Source organism: Delphinapterus leucas, chromosome 1 (genome assembly GCF_059928025.1).
Source record: "Delphinapterus leucas isolate spDelLeu-1000000601 "Yukka" chromosome 1, BTC_Dleu_Yukka2, whole genome shotgun sequence".
NCBI lineage: Eukaryota > Metazoa > Chordata > Mammalia > Artiodactyla > Monodontidae > Delphinapterus > Delphinapterus leucas.
In genome coordinates this window covers 180603318-180620036 of record NC_143129.1, presented here as the reverse complement: position 1 = coordinate 180620036, position 16719 = coordinate 180603318, and the positions used below count along the sequence as shown (strand labels likewise).

Genomic DNA, 16719 nt, shown 5'->3' with positions numbered 1-16719 from the left:
TCTGGAGTCACTGCCTGGGTTCTCCACCCCATCTGAGGTCTGAGCACCCTGTCACATCAGAGCTGGTAAGTTACAGACCTCAGCTAAAGACACTCTCATCTTATCTATGGTCAGCAGGTTTTGAATGATGGCATGTAGCTATGGATGGCAGGGAGATTTTTCTTTCTCTTCAGATGTACAAATGTAAGGCTTTGATTTTGCCTCTAAGTGTAATTTTGCCTTAATCCCAAACATCTTGATTTGTACTTTGGTTTATATCATTTAAAAATCTCTTAACCAACCAGATTTTATTTTTTAATGAAAACATCTGTTTGGAATTTTATTTTTTTACATTAAAAAGCCTTAGTTTGCACAGGGACTTCCCTGGTGGTCCAGTGGTTAAGACTCCACGCCCCCAATGCAGGGGGTACGGGTTCAATCCCTGGCTGGGGAACTAAGATCCCTATGCCTTGTGGTGCGGCCAAAAGATTAAAAAAAAAAACAAAAACATTTAGTTTGCACAAATGGCATTCATTTTAGGCATATCTGCTTCATCTTCCCCAGTGCAGTTAACTGTGGAAACTGAGATTGGAGACTGTGTTGGGCCACAAGATGCTCCTATTCCCATAGTTTTAGGGTCCCAAGTGGTGGTCTGAAAGGTTTCCCCCAAAAAAGACTGGGGTCAGCCTTCAGGCTCATGGTACCCACTTCCCAGTGCAACCTAATTGAGCAAAGCAGTGAATGGAAATGGATGGACGAGTGGTTGGGTTTCTTCCTCCTTGGTACTTGTGAGAAGCTTGTTCTGGTGCCCACAAGGGCAAAGCTATGGCTTTTGGGCCCACTGAGCCCAGAGTGGAATTCTGCGAAACTGAGGCTCTTCCACCACTGCCAGAGCAGTGACTTTGGCTCTGAGTTGGTTCTTCTGAAGGGTGGGGAGACCGAGTAAGGGGTGCTCATGCTTAACCTGAGAAAGATTCCTTGTTCCCTGAAAGTTTCCACAGGACTCCTTTAGGAGCAGAGTCACGATGAGTGTCCAGAACCCCCTGAGACTCCTGGACCTGGCGGGAATGAGCTTGCTGAGGGATGAGGCCTCGACCATCACGGCTCTGAAGGATCTGCCCACAGAGCTCTTCCCCCCAGTGTTCATGGAGGCCTTCTATGGGAGATACAGCGAGACCCTGAAGGCCATGGTGCAAGCCTGGCCCTTTGTACGCCTGCCTCTGGGGGGCCTGATGAAGGTGCCTCATCTGGGAACCTTACAAGCAGTGCTGGCTGGGCTTGATATCCTGCTTGCACAGAAAGATCATCCCAGGTGAGTCTGATCAAGGGAGCCTAGTAAGGTTTTGGGCAGCTCTGAAGAGAAAGCTGAAGTCAGGAGAGTGGATGGACAAGGGATGGAACAGAGGCTTCGATGATGCCAATGAAGAGACACAGAGACTTGGCCATTGCTGAGCTCATTTGGGGAAATGCCTTCCAGCAGTGTATGAGTGCCTAAGATGCAGGGGAGCCTGAAATTACATGTCTCAGCCAGGGATGCGTAAGGGTAATAGGTGTAGAAAGCCAGGAAGGATGGAAGGGGAAAGGAGATGGAGGAATGTGAAGCAGAGAGGGAAGAAGAGGGCAAGACAGCAGGTGATGTCAGGGATGAGAAGTAAAAGCTCGGGTGGGTAGTCTGAGTGTTGCCTAAATGCTGAGACTGTGGTTTCATTATGTGTGGATCTTAAGCCATAGCTGCCAATCTGCTGTTTTCCCACAGGAGGTGCAAACTGCGGGTGCTGGATTTAAGAAATACCAGCCAGGACTTCTGGAGAATGTGGTCTGGATACAGGGTCCATGGATGTTCAAGCTCACTGATGGCACAAGTGGCTGAGGACAGGTCAAGGACAAAACAGCCCAGGGCTCCCTTGGAGGTATTCATAGAACTTCATCTCAAGGAAAGGACCTTGGATGGATTCCTCACCTACCTCATCAGGTGGGTGGAGCAGAGAAAAGCTTCCATACACCTGTGCTGTAAGAAGCTGAGGATTCTTTCATTTCCCATGGAAAATATTATGAAGGTCCTGAGTATGGTACAGTTGGACTGTATCCAGGAGGTGCAAGTGAACTGCACCTGGCATCTGTCCACCCTGGCCATGTTTGCTCCTCTCCTGGGCCAGATGAATAAAGTGCAGAGACTCCTTCTCTCCCACATCCACGTCTCTGCACTTGAGAGGCAGGAACAGCAGCACGTTGTCCAAATTACCTCTCAGTTCCTCAGGCTGCACCACCTCCGGGATCTCCATCTGGAATCTCACTCCTTCCTTGAAGGATGCCTGGACCAGATGCTCAGGTGAGTGTGCACCATTGTTCAGGTAACAGCAAACACAACACTAGAATATCCAAAGCACTGTCCCTTTTGCTTGTCTATCCTGAACTGTGGTATCACATAACCATGCAAATCAAGGTAGGGGCCCAAACTGGGATAGAGCCTCTAGAAAGGGACACCCTGCTAGGAAGCTATGGACTAGGGGTTAGGATCTAGTGGTGTGGGTATATGATTTCTTCTTTAGGAAGAGATAGCTTGGTTTAGATGAATTAAGAAAATAACTAAGGGAAGGGGGCATTGAAGAGGGAAAACTCCATCAGGCCTTAGCATTTCTAAATGGAAGCTCTGTGCTCACCAGCGTTGTGACCACAATGAGCCTATCTCAAATTCCCTGTTTGCAAAAGGTTGTTTTTTCCTCCTGATAAGGTAATTAATATATGGATAATGCGTGGTTCTGGAGATGCTGGTAATAGAGCAGGAGCCTAAAGCAGAATAAAAACTGGTAGATGGTTTGCAGATGCAGGAATGTAACTGAGCCCCTGCAGACTGGCAACCTCAATTGATGTCCTGAGATCTTGCCCTGGTGGGTCCACTATGCACATCACCCAGAAGCCTTACCTGGCCTGAGATATGCGTGCCTGTGACCCAAACGTGGGCTGAAGGAAACCTGAGTAGGAAGCATTTTATGCATGTATCTTACTATTAAAATTCAGTGATGCCCACTCTTTACTGAGACAAAGTGTCAGGCTCTCCCCTGAGCGTGTTCTAGCGTACTCCATTATCTTCGTTCATCCTCATAAGAAGTGTAGTAAGTTTTTGTCTGCTTGACTCATGAGGAAAGAGAGCTTTCAACTTGACTCAGTCACACAGGAAGGTGAAAGGACTCAGGATAAAATGAGACTGGGCATTCTGGGTATTGATCGTTATCAGATGATCAGATTAAACTTGGGGCTGGGCAAATCAGTTGTCTCCCTACTTGAGGTCAACTTCCACCTCGGTTTCCAAGACCTAATTGCTCTGTTTCTCCCCAGGTGTCTGACAACCCCCTTGGACAACCTTGCAATAACTCACTGCCTCCTTTCGGATTCAGACTTGAGCCATCTGTCCCAGTGTCCGAACATCAGTCAGCTAAAGGGCCTGGATCTGAGTGGCATCACCCTGACCTACTCTAGTCCTGAGCTCCTCCCGGTTCTGTTGGAGAAAGTTGCAGCCACCCTCCAGGAACTGTATTTAGAGCAATGTGGGATCATGGACTCTCACCTCGAGACCATCCTGCAGCCCCTGAGCCACTGCTCCCAGCTCATGTTCTTTAGCCTGCGGGGAAACCTCATCTCCATGGCCGTCATGGAGAAGCTGCTGTGACACACCTCCGGGCTGCCCAGTTTAAGTCAAGAGCTGTATCCTGTCCCTCAGGAGAGTTACAGCTCTCAGCGAATCCTCCAACCTGGGAGACTTGCACAGTGTCGGGCTGAACTGTTTGAGATTCTGAGAGTCTTAGGACATCCCAGGATCATTTGGATTAGTTCCAGCCCCTGTCTGCACTGTGGAGATAACACATTCTCTCATCCCCAGCCCATCGTATACCGCTGAAATACCCCTAACTACTTGGGTATGTCTAAAAGCTTTCTTCTGAGCCCTTGGAAACTGATATCTAGGACATAGTTGAATCGTAAAGGGAAAACGGACCCATGGTTTCAGACATCTGCTCAGTGTGAATGGGAGAAGAAAAAGTGATTAAGCGAGGGTGCAGGAATGCAGAGGGAAAAGTTGACTCTGACAGGTAACAGGCCTTTTGGGGACATGTGTCTTATAGAGTCAGAAATATGAACCTAAATTTCTGGAGGCGGGTTGAGTCTTGAGACCCACGTGTTGGAGTTATCCCTGGGTAGATGGTTGTAAACGAATGGTCAGAAATAAAGAGACCCTCAGTGTAAACTGACTGCTGCCCTCCATGCTGTATTATCCTGATTTCTCAGTTTATACCGCAGGAATCCAGTTACTGATGGAAGAAAACAATGGCTCTGAATTGTCTATGATCTCTGATCTTACCATTCCCACCAGTTCTTTAGTATGGAGCATCTCATACTTCCTTGCTTATTTCTGTGGCTGTTCAGTGGGTTAATACACACAAAGGGGAACATACTCATGGTCAGTGAACCACTGGAGTGAAGAGTTCTTGGCAGGGCCCTCACTGCTGGCTCAGGCCATGACCCTGGACATGAGCAGTCCTCACGGTTCTCCTGGTGGGTCCATAACTCTCAGTTCTTGACTTTTCAGTGTGGGGGGAATGGGCTTTACTGCACAAGGCATGGCTCCCAGTTCTGGAAGGGGTCATCCACACTGCAGATAAGCTGAACCTCTGGACCCATGGTGAGTAATGGTCCTTCCTGAATTAATCCAGTTGGACCAGGGAAGTTATACAAATTTTTTTTAGCTAACTACTAAAATCATACAGGCATGTAACATGGTTTTAGTGTTTTTATACCTCATTAAAAATTATATCCTTTCAGGACTTCCCTGGTGGAGCAGTGGTTTAGAATCCTCCTGACAATGCAGGGGACACGGGTTCGAGCCCTGGTCCGGGAAGATCCCACATGCCGTGGAGCAACTAAGCCTGTGCACCACAACTACTGAGCCTGCACTCGAGAGCCTGTGAGCCATAACTACTGAGCCCGTGTGCCACAACTATTGAAGCCTGTGCACCTAGAGCCCGAGCTCCACAACAAGAGAAGCCACCACAATGAGAAGCCCCGCTCGCTGCAACTAGAGAAAGCCCGAGAGCAGCAACGAAGACTCAACACAGCCAAAAATAAATAAATTTATTTAAAAAAATTATATCCTTTCAGGGGTTAGATTATATCAATGAGAGATTGAATTTATTCCCATAAAACCTATTTCTCACCAACAGGGAAGACTAGAATAGCATGTTTTGCCATCAAATAATCAGGACGTATAATGTATAACAAAACACTTGTGGGTGTAGGTGACCTCCTTGCCTGTGGTAAGACTGTATTTGTCAGGGTTCTCCTGAGTAACCAACAGGGTACGTCTGATTGCTGAGCAATGTGTCAGTGAGGGTTACCACCCCCTTCTCAGTTGAAAAATCCCCATATAACTTATCATCTGCCCTCCATAGCCTCATTCCCACATCCTTGGTTCCACTAACTAGATCCTGTAGAACTATATTCACTCCTGAAAAACTGTGTGTAAGTGAAGCTGATCATTTCAAACCAGTGTTTTCCAGGGTCACCTGTATATATATTAAAGGAGATTTATTATGGGAATGGGCTTACATGATTACAGAGGCTGAGAAGTCCCACAGCTTGCTATCTGTAAACTAGAGATTCAACAAAGCCAGTGGTATAACTCAGACTGAGGATTAAGGCTGAGAATCAGGTAAGCTGATGGTGTTACTCCAAGTCTGAGGCCAAAGACCTGAGAACCAGGGGACACTGGTTTAAGTTTCACAGTATGGAAGCTTGAGAGCCAGAAGCTTTGATATTCATGGGTGAGAAGAGAGAGGAGGAGAGAATTTGTCCTCTCTGTTGCATGCAGAACCCAAGGATTGCATGATGCCCACCCATATTGATGAGGGCAAATCTCTTCACTCAGTCTACTGTTTCCAATGTTAATTTCTTCTAGAAACACCCTCATCCAGAATTCATTCTTTACCATCATTTTTTTGCACAGCAATATTCATACACAAAAAATTTAACCATCATAGTGACCCTAACAAAGGGCATTCACAGCAAAGCTCCCTGCTGAGGATTCAGGGTCTGGTGTTGTTGACTCAGTAAGGGAGGGGATATAGGGTTGGGGGACCTTAGGTAAAAGCTCAGTTTTCTTGTGAAAGAAAGACAATGTTACAAACCTAGTTTCTGGGATTTTTTTTTTTTTTTAGTTTCTGGGATTTTTGTAGGATCCAATGAGGTGATGCACTTGGGGGCTTGGCACCCAACCTGACAAACAGTAAGACATTATTAAATGAGTCTTTTCCTTCATAGCAGAAGCCCCCAGGGTTCTTTATCCCTCTAGCTTACCCTCTATTCCTTACAACAGGGGAGGAGAACAAACCCAGGACATGAAATGTGTCTCAGCATTTACATGTGGCCACCAATGAATCATGATTTACCAAGCTGCTCTAGTAGCCAGTGCAGGGAGGGTTGGGCGTGGACATAGGAGTGATTGGATTCATCTCTAGTTATAGACATTCTGAGCCTCAAGTCTTGTAGGCCACCTGCTGTTGATCAGGCCAGAAGATATAAATTTGGCCTGTTTGGCAGACAGGACAGCACGGTTCAGTATTTTTTAAAAAATCTGCTGTTATGTAAATGCTAGTTGACTAAATAATTGTGCTGTGAATCATTTAAATATTAAAGATATAAATGTTCTAATAAAACTATAAAGGAAATTTAGTATTTTAAAGAATGCATGTGGGTTTTAAAAAAATGTTTAACTTGGTTTGGAGTCTCAAAACAAATAGGACTTAAAAACTGATTTTAAAAATCAATGAGCATTGGGACTTCCCTGGTGGTCCAGTGGTAAAGAATCCTCCTTCCAATTCAGGGGACACGTGTTTGATCCCTGGTTGGGGAACTAAGATCCCACCCACATGCCACAGGGCAACTAAGCCCACGGGCCACAACTAGAGAGGGAAAACCTGAACACCACAACTAGAGAGAAGCCCGTGTGCCACAACAAAGAGCCTGCGCTGCAGCAAAAGATCCCGCGTGCCTCAAGGAAGATCCCAAGTGCCGCAACTAAGACCTGACGCAGCCAAAAACAAACAAACAATGAGCATTAATTTTTTTCTCCTTTAGAACACATTTAAAATAAAATTTTAGAGCTAGAAGGATTACAATTATATTTATAATAATAGATTTTATTTATTTATTTTATTTTAAGTTTTAAAATTTGTTTTTGACTGCGTTGGGTCTTCGTTGCTGCACGCGGGCTCCCTCTAGCTGCGGCGAACGGGGGCCACTCCTCGCTGCGGCGCGCGGGCCCCTCACTACGGCGGCCTCTCCCGTCGCGGAGCACAGGCTCTAGGCGCACAGGCTTCAGTAGTTGTGGCACACGAGCCTAGTTGCTCCGCGGCATCTGGGATCCTCCCGGACCAGGGCTCGAACCTGTGTCCCCTGCACTGGCAGGTGGACTCCCAACCACTGCGCCACCAGGGAAGCCCCAGATTTTATTTCTTAGAGCAATTTTTGATTCATAGTAAAACAGCAGAAAGTACAGAGAGTTCTCATTTAACTCATGCCCCCACCATATGCACTGCCACTCTATCAACATCTCCACCAGAGTAGAAGATTTACTATAAATCATGAGTCTACACTGAGACATCATTATCACCCAAATTTCATAGTTTACACTAAGGTTCAACCTTGGTATTGTGTATTCTCTGAGTTTTGGCAAATACATAATTGTATACCCTACAGAGTAGTTTTACTGCCGTAAAAATCCTCTTTACTCTGCTATTTATCTCTCCATTCCTGCAACCCTGGCAACCACTTATAGTTTTTATTTCCCTAGAGCTTTGCTTTATCCAAAATGTTATATAATTGGAATCATCCAGTATGTAGACTTTTCAGATTGGCTTCTCAGTTAATGATATACATGTAAGCTTCCTCCATGTCTTTTCATGTTTTGATAACATTCCACTGTCTAAACATACCAGAGTTTATTTAGTCATCTACTGAACAACATCTTGGTTGCTTTCTTGGTTTGCCACCATGAGTATCTATGTGCACAATGGTGTGGACATAAGTTTTCCACTCATTTGGGTAGATACCAAGGAGCAAGATTGCTGGATCATATGAAAAAGTTATGTGTTACAATTGTTTTTCTACCTTGACAATCTTACCCGTTAGAGATTATCTCATAAAGGGAAGGGACTGTGTCTTTATCACCTTGTGGTCCCACAACTGAACAAGAAGCCCAGTGAGGCAGTAAATGTCTATAACTGCAGGTGCATGGAACATTTTAACATCAGTTTATAGCCAAATGTTATTTTGTACTGCAGTGCACATCTGGGGAAAGTCAGCATTAGCAGGCAACTGTTAACATAAGCAAGTTGGATATGGAAGGAATAGCACTTGTGTTCTATTTGAACCTATAAATTGTACATGAACGTGTAACCAAGCAGGACTCTCTGGGCCTTCCCGGGGCAGATCCCCACCATATTCTCCTCCTGCCTCTTGTTTGCAGAGAATCTTTAGCCTCCTAGCGCTTCCCCAAGTTACAAAGAATACATTGAATAACAAAATATGAGAAAATGCAGAAACAAAGGAAAACAGTCAAGCAAGACAAAATAATAACACTTCAGCCATTAAACAAAGTATAGAACATTTAGTTCCTCCTCACAAGATATAGATCATATTCTGAGCCATAGCCTTTGAGCTGTTTTGCAGATACAGAACCTCCCATCAGGTGGAAGAAGTTAATTGTATCCAGACCACAAGCACATACACCACAGACCAGTCGGAACCAGAAGGTTGATGATGCTGACTCCCAATTACGTCACCATCAGCCAATCAGAAGAATGTCCAGGAGCTAATCATACACCCCACAACACTCTCCTGTCTTTGAAAGACTTTCCCTGAAAGTAATTAGGGAATTTAGCCTTTTAAGGAATAGTTGTCCTTCACACTCACAGAACCCATGATATCAGATGGACGAAAGACCAAAGGTGGGAGGCTGATCCAGACTTAGAAAGGAGGATGACAATTTCCAAAGTAGAGAAGAGATGTTGGCTCCCTGTCATCAGGTATGCCATAAGAAGAAGGCAGTCACCCTTTCACACTACTCTTGGTAATTTTCTCACAAAGAAACAAAATACTTTAGCTCTAAATGTTTTAAATTACAGTGTACTAAGTGCTAGTTTGAATTTACCTATATATTTATAACCACAGCAAGAAAGTTCTTTAATTTTTTAAAGGCCACAGGATAACCATAGTTTTTCTTTTTGATTATTAAGATTGGGTTGTAGTTTCAGTTTGCACATTCATTTTTGTCATTGTCCAGGAGGAGACACGTTTCCTCTACCCTTAAACGTTCTTCAACTGGTCTAATAATCAAGTTGACATAGGACAGATTAACAGGAGAAAAAAAGAAGTTTAAATGGGAATGTTCAGCACAGTAAGACCGAGGAGAAGCCAAGCAGTTGAGGCTTATGTGTGATCTCAGGACACGGAATGGGAGAGGGGGCCTGGGCTTCAAAGGGCAGGAAGGTGATTCACAGAAGAGCAGGTGTTTGGTAATTAGATAGTTGTCCTGCCATATAGGTACTTCATTCAGATAAAGTTATCTCTTGGTAATAGCTCTCTCTCTGGCCCAGACTCCCCTTCTAAATTTATTTAGGTAGTTCAGAGAGAGGTAAAAGGTTTTCTTTGTTTGTTTCAGTCTGCTGGGTCTTGATTGCCTATAGCTCAAAATAATATGCATACCAAAGTAGCACATTTTGGGGGTGGAGGGGCTCATTCTGAACTACTATAGTCTAGGTACAGGTCTGCCTGTGTTAAATTTATTTTTCTGATTATGTGGTATTTTTTGTCTGCCTCAGTAGAATGTAAGGTTTGTACATATGGGATAACATGAGAGCAGGACCATGTTATATTCATTGGATGTTTCCCCATCACCCAGAATAGCAGTTGGCACACCCTAGCTACTCAGTAAATGCATTTTTCTAATTGAGTAATAACTGACAAATATAATTGTAGATAAATCAAATGTGGAATGTGATGATGTGATATACATATACATTGTGAAATGATTACCAAGATCAGGATAATTAAGATATCCATCACCACATAGTTGACTCTTTTTGTAGATACATGGTGGGTGGGGAGGTTATGTGTGTGTGTGTGTGTGTGTTGGCGGGGGGAGGGTGAGGATGCTTAAGATCCACTGTCAGCAAATTTCAACTATACAATATTATATTAATAGCTATAGTCACTGCGGGTGTATTAGGTACTTGAAGAGATAGATATCTGAACACCCATGTTCACTGCAGCATTATTCACAATAGCCGAGATATGGAAACAACCTAAATGTCCTTTGATGGATGAATGGATAAAGAAAAAGTGGTATATATACATAATGGTATATTATTCATCCATGAAAAGAAGGAAAGCCTGCCATTTGTAAAATTATGTTTGGATCTGGAGGATTTTATGCTAAGAGAAGTAAGCCAGAGAGAGAAAGGCAAATACTATATGGTATCACTTATGAGTACAATCTAAAAAAAAAGAAAGAAAGAAAAGAAAAGAAAAGAAATTTCTCAGAAGCAGAATATAATGGTGGTTGCTAGGGGCTGGAGAAGGGAGAAATGGGATGATATAGATCCAAATGGTACAATTTTCAGTTATAAAAATAATAAATAAAATCTTTAAATGAATCAAGGAGAGAGAGGTGAGGGGGCATTATTGGATATTGAGTACTAGGGGGTGTCACATGTTTTGGGGACATCCCAGGGAACTGGTCCACAGAGTCCCTGCCCCCAGGGGGTTCTGCAAGTCCTCAACCCTGACATTAGAAGATTTTTCCCACAAAAGGCCAGTGCCCCTGAGGCCGCTGTGCTCCTCCTTCATTTGTGCCAGGCAACCAATAGGTCTTGGTTTGACTTTCATCTCCCATGACCTTTCTACGGATCAAAGTAGGCAATCTGGTGTCACTTGGATGAGAAAGACATCCTCCTAAAAAGCACAATTCTCAAAGTCTGGAGGCTGTGATGAGTAAGGAGACTAAACTGAAAAATTTCCAAAGAGCATCCTTTCCTGGCCTGAATGCCAAGATGGGGACCCTCCACTTCCCACCTAACCTGCCCCTCATCTTTTCATCCACAATGGATGCTATTCGCTCTCTCTCTCTTTCCAGACTGTCCATTGGCCAGACTCCATGCCCTTGGGCAGGGGGTGGGGGCAGCCACTGGAGCCTAATGCAGGTCAGGGCAAGCAAATCCAGTTCATTGGGAACTCACAGCCCCAAATACAGGCCCTCAGTGACCCCCCAGTGATCTAGACACAAGTCCCAAGGCTTGAAAGGACACAGCTCTGTGACAGCCAGAGGACATGGTCTCTAGGTGGTCTGTGATTTCTCTCCTTCCCCCTTATTCTGGGCAACACACCAGCTCCTATGGACATTCTCTCCTCTTGTCCCTCTGTAACAGGGTGGAAGCTTTGTATTCTATTACAAGTGAATCACTAAAGTGATGTTGCCTATAAACTTAAATTATACATAATGGCACATCTCTGGGGACCCTGTCTCCCCGGTAGTGAGCATTAAGCTAAAATACATTTGTTTAGCTCACAGGAAACATCCTGACCAGGCCCACCTGTGAATGACTACAGGAAGGAAGAAATTAATACATTCCCTCCAGAGTCTGAACAGAACCAGGAAATGTTCGACTTTATTGCCTCCCCTTAATATAAAAGAAGCCTGAATTCTAACTCAGGTAAGATGGTTCTTTGGGACATGAGTCCACCAGCTTCTCTGTCAGCCAGCTTTCCCAATAAAGTCACTATTCCTTGCCCCAGCAACTTGTCTCTCAATTTTCTAGCCTGTCAGGCGGTGAGCAGTATGAGCTTTGACTCACTAACACCTCTCCGTTCCTTCATTCTCTGTGGCCCAGTCCTGCCTGGAGAGAGTCACAGACATCCTCCCCACCCACCATGTATCTACAAGCCTGTCCTTTGGGATTGTCTGGACTCAGGGTGATGTCATAATCAAATCTTTATTGATGAGGAAGAAAGATCAACAGCTCCTTGTTTATAGCAAGACAGTGGATCTGAAGTGTAGCCAGACCTTGTTAAGTACTGGAGGGGGCAAGGATGGTCAACACAGGGACCTGGACATTTTAAAAGGCACAGAGGGCAAGATATTTCAGGGCCAGCAGGGATCTAACTTGGGAAAGAAAAAAGGCTTACTGGGCCTGAGGAGAACTTTGTCAGCTCAAGGACTGGCTCAAGAGAGCCACAGAGGGGAGAACCTCTGTAAGGGACTGGTCCCCAGGTTCTCCCATCAGCTGTCACCCCCAGGAAGACCAGAGGAGTCAGGGTCCACCTCTGTAACCCAAGAGGGGTCAACCTCCAGCATTCCTGGGTGCTTCAGTTGATCCAGAAATGCAGCAGGGAAACTCTATGCCTTGGGGTTAGTCATATTTCCACAATAGCTCAGTAGAACTTGAGAAGAATTCCTTGATTTCTGCTGATCCCAGTGGAAGGGTGTCCTAACACTGAAGCCAGGCTTCAGGTTCCAGGAGAGGTGATGTTGGTGGGCTGCAGAAAGAGAGGGCTACTGAGTCAGTTCATGCTGGAAGAGGAAACTGGATGCACAGAAATATTCTAAAACCCAAAGCAGGGACCCAGGAGCAGACGTTTTGGAATCTCACTTGAGACCCTTTGACTGGAGAAGGGGATCAGGATGTCCCGCTGGTGGGCTCAGACAGCTGCTCTGACCTGGGCAGCAAATGAGGTCATGAGGACAGGGAATCAGGACAGGGTAGAAATGCCAAACCCAGGCTTCTCACCTGACCCTGGGAGTCCTGCTGGCCCAGAATTGGGCAGGAAGGATGTCACCTCTGTGCACACGTGCTCCCTCCTCCTGGAAACCCAGTGTGTCCCCAGAGCAAACAGGCTCTCAGTGAAGGAGGAGAGAGGTGGTCCCCACCCTCAGGGGGAAGGGAGGTTGCTGGGTTTTTATAACTTCTAGAACATTCCAACACTTTGACCCTTCTTACCTAGTTGGATCTCATGGAAGCTGGGATCCCATAGAAACATCCCCAGCTTGGAGTCTGCAGTTTCCCCATTTCCACTGACATCATGTGAAGTCTATCTTTCAGTCCTTCCTAACACTTAAGTTGTCTGACAATTCCGGTGACCTTCTGAACCCCTCACCTGAGGGAATCTACCAGTTATTCACTGGGTGGAAGTGGGCAGGTTCCTCTCCCAAGGCCATCCCTGAATCCACCAACCTAACAATTGGGAAAAAAGCAGAGAACTTTACATTTTCTGTGAAGGTTATTTGAGGTAGTGTTAAAAAAATGTACTGGCACCATTGCTCACCCAGTTGGTGTTCAATAAACAGAGATGTTGATGATTCTCATTGTTACTAATCTCACTCTATTGCAGCTTATTAATAAAGGTGTTTGGTGGCCTTGGAGTTAAAATACCTATTGAGTGCAATTCAGTTTAACCCAATTTTACGCAAAGGCCCTACAAGGGTTAGAAATGTGGTGAAAGGAATCTTCCAGAAAGATATCAAGATGGAGAACACCTTCAAAGAATCCTAGTCTTGGTGACCAGTGGTATATAAAAATTGTTTGGGCATCACATTGAATAGAGCGGGGAGAGAGAAGCATAATAAATCCTGGGGATAGAGGGAGGGTCTTACTTTCTTAGGGTCCTGAACTTCAAAAAAGCTCCATGTGATCCAGTCCAGGGTGGGGGACATCCCTCAACATGGCAGACCATTAAACATCAAATATAACTTCTGAATTTTGTGTGGGAAAAGTGTTGGTATTTGTGAACAGTGCTTAATATGAAGGGGAAACAGAATTCTATTTCTGTGCCTAACGGCGTCACCTTGATCAATATCTGTACTGAATTTACCTAAGTTTGAGGAAACAGTAATTATCAAAATACACTTGGAAAGGGGCCAATTGGATTTTGGTTCCACATCCAAGGCCCCTGTAAAATGGCTGGTGTTATTTGCTCTCTGAGAAGCATCCTCTGTGGGAAAAACCTGGAAGATAACTTCTGGTAGCAGCTGCCATGATGAGGACAGGGTTATGTGTGACTGTTCCATGTTTATTTCTCCCCCTGGTCCAAGTTCCCAAAGAGCCCACAGCACCTCCATTAGTGGTTCTCAGACTTGGGAATGTCTCACTTCCCAGGGCTGCTCACCTCTCCCTCTGCTCACATTCTCAGGTTTAGTCTTTCAAATGATTTTGCTCCTCTGATACTATCTTTCTGGGAGGAAACACCCTCAAAGGTGACACTGTCTCCTCTTAGCCCAACCCTTTAGTTTCTAAACTCCACCCAGAGAAAAATCTTTTAATCTCCCTCCTGGGAAACAATATAATCATATTTGAGAAACAATGTACCCATATTTTACACTGTCTTGAGTCATTCACAGGGTCCCTTTAGGAATGCCCAGCTCCACGCTGCGTTACCCCACTCTCATTTCTCACTGTGATTTTTTTTTTTTTTTGGCTGCGTTGGGTCTTAGTTGTGGCAGGTGGAATCTCTCATTGTGGTGCACAGGCTCCAGAGCGCACGGGCTTAGTAGTTGTGGCACGCAGGCTCTCTAGTTGTAGCTTGCAGGCTCCAGAGCGTGTGGGCTCTGTAATTGTGGTTCATGGGCTCAGTAGTTGTGGCACGTGGGTGTAGTTGCCCTGCAGCATGTGGGATCTTAGTTCCCCAACCAGGGATCGAACCTGTGTCCCCTGCATTGGAAGGCAGATTTTTAACCACTGTACCACCAGTCTCACTGTGATTTTGAACTGCTCTTCATCAGAGAAGCCATGACTTAAGCCTGGAGGACTAACCACATCCCCAAAAGCAATGCCCTTGCTCCCTGAATAGGCTCATGATCTGCTACTATTCCAACATAACACTTGAGTGACAACTTGATACACGGACAAGTTTATTTTGTTTTCTTTGGGATAGCACCACTGTCCCTGTGAAGATGTTTTATTTCTAGAACGTTTTGATAATATTGTTATGGCCAAAGGTCCCCCAACAATGATGCTTTCAGGTTTTGTTTTTTCTGACCAATGTCAGGAACAGATGAATCCCTTCCCTGATCATACCCAGGGCTACAACTGTCTGTATTGGTAAAACTCAATCAATGTTTGTGGAGTGAATCCAGGAATGTGTTTTGACTTCCCCTCCAACCTAAGTATTTCTCTTTCCTGAAATGAAAATCTGATTCAATCAATCTGGAGAAAGATAAATAAGTATCAGGAATAACCTGCTGGATATTCTGGTATCTAATCAGGTATCACTTTCCAACTGGAAGTTAGTTGTTGGAAGAGGGAAGAAATGATTAGAAAGGTCTATAAAAGCCTCAGGCACCAAAGAAGAGATGTACAGTCACTGCCTGGGTTCTACAAAATGTCTGAGGTCAGAGCACCCTGCCAACCACCTCATAGCTGGTGAGTTACCAACCTCAGCTAAGGACACCCTCATCTGACCCATGGTCAGTGGGTCCTGAGTGGTGGTTTACAGCTCAGGATGGCAGAAAGAGTCATCCTTTTTCTTTCTTTTCAGATGAACAGATTTAAGGCTTTGGTTTTCCCTCTAAGTGTAGTTTTACCTTATTCCCAAACTTTTTGTTTGTCCTTTCATTTATATCATTTTTAAATGTCTTAAGAAGCAGATTTTCTTTTTAATGAAAAATTGTTTGGAATTTTATTCCTTGACATTTTAAGTAGTTAGTTTCTGCACTTAGATTATAGCTCAAACACTTTGTAGTTTTGTGATTTTACTAGTTAGGATTTCTAAATAAAAATTTAAAAACATTCCATATGCTATTTGTACAGAGTGGCGTCTTTGTACTTAATGTGGAGTATTTCCTCCACTGAACTCCTTCCAAAGTAGTAATTCTAATATATGTAAAGTAAGAATGCATAGAAATGTACATCTCATCGAGGACCTTCAAGATGGCAGAGGAGTAAGACGTGGAGATCACCTTCCTCTCCACAAATACATCAAAAATATATCTACATGTGGAACAACTCCTACAGAACACCTACTGAATGCTGGCAGAAGACCTCAGACTTTCCAAAAGATGCCAGAGGGCAACCTACATGCAGAGGCAGGACCAGATCCAAAGCTGAACCCCAGGAGCTCTGCGAACACAGAAGAGAAAGGGAAATTTCTCCATGCAGCCTCAGGAGCAGCGGATTAAATGCCCACAATCAACTTGAGGTAACCTACATATGTGGAATACCAGGATAGACAATGAATCTTACCAAAATTGAGAAGGTGGACTTTGGGAAAAACTGTAGACTTGGGGTTTGCTGTATGTGACTGACTAGTTTCTGATTTTTATGCTTGTTATCATTGGTGGATTTGTTTATTGGTTTGGTTCCTCTCTTCTTTTTTTGTTTATTATGGTTTTTTAAAAATAATTTTTTTATTTTAAAAACTTTATTTTATTTTTATTTATTTATTCTTTTTTTCCTCCCTTTTCTTCTGAGCTGTGTGGCTCAAAGGGTCTTGGTCCTCTGGCCAGATGTCAGGCCTGAGCCTCTGAGGTGGGAGAGCTGAGTTCAGGACATTGTACCACCAGAGCCATCCTGACCCCACGTAATATCAATTGGCGAGAGCTCTCCCAGAGATCGCCATCTCAACGCTAAGACCCAGCTCCACTCAATGACCAGCAAGCTCCAGTGCTGGACACCTGATACCAAACAACTAGCAAGACAGGAA

General features: G+C 44.5%; 1 protein-coding gene and 1 pseudogene across 1 annotated transcript; both read left to right on the top strand.

Moving 5' to 3' along the window:
- Positions 1-857: 857 nt before the first annotated feature.
- LOC111171254 (PRAME family member 8-like) lies at positions 858-3839 on the top strand. The gene is made up of 2 exons (XM_089900947.1): positions 858-1291; positions 3316-3839. Exons 1-2 carry the CDS (start codon positions 1005-1007, stop codon positions 3644-3646), a joined length of 618 nt encoding a protein of 205 aa, XP_089757073.1. The 5' UTR covers positions 858-1004; the 3' UTR covers positions 3647-3839.
- LOC149750832 (PRAME family member 15 pseudogene) lies at positions 1296-2359 on the top strand (annotated as a pseudogene).
- Positions 3840-16719: the final 12880 nt, after the last annotated feature.

Coding starts and splice junctions, on each gene's coding strand:
- LOC111171254 (XM_089900947.1), top strand. CDS start 1,005: ATGAGTGTCCAGAACCCCCTGAGACTCCTGGACCTGGCGGGAATGAGC. Junction 1,292..3,315: donor GCACAGAAAGATCATCCCAG/GTGAGTCTGATC, acceptor GTTTCTCCCCAG/GTGTCTGACAACCCCCTTGG.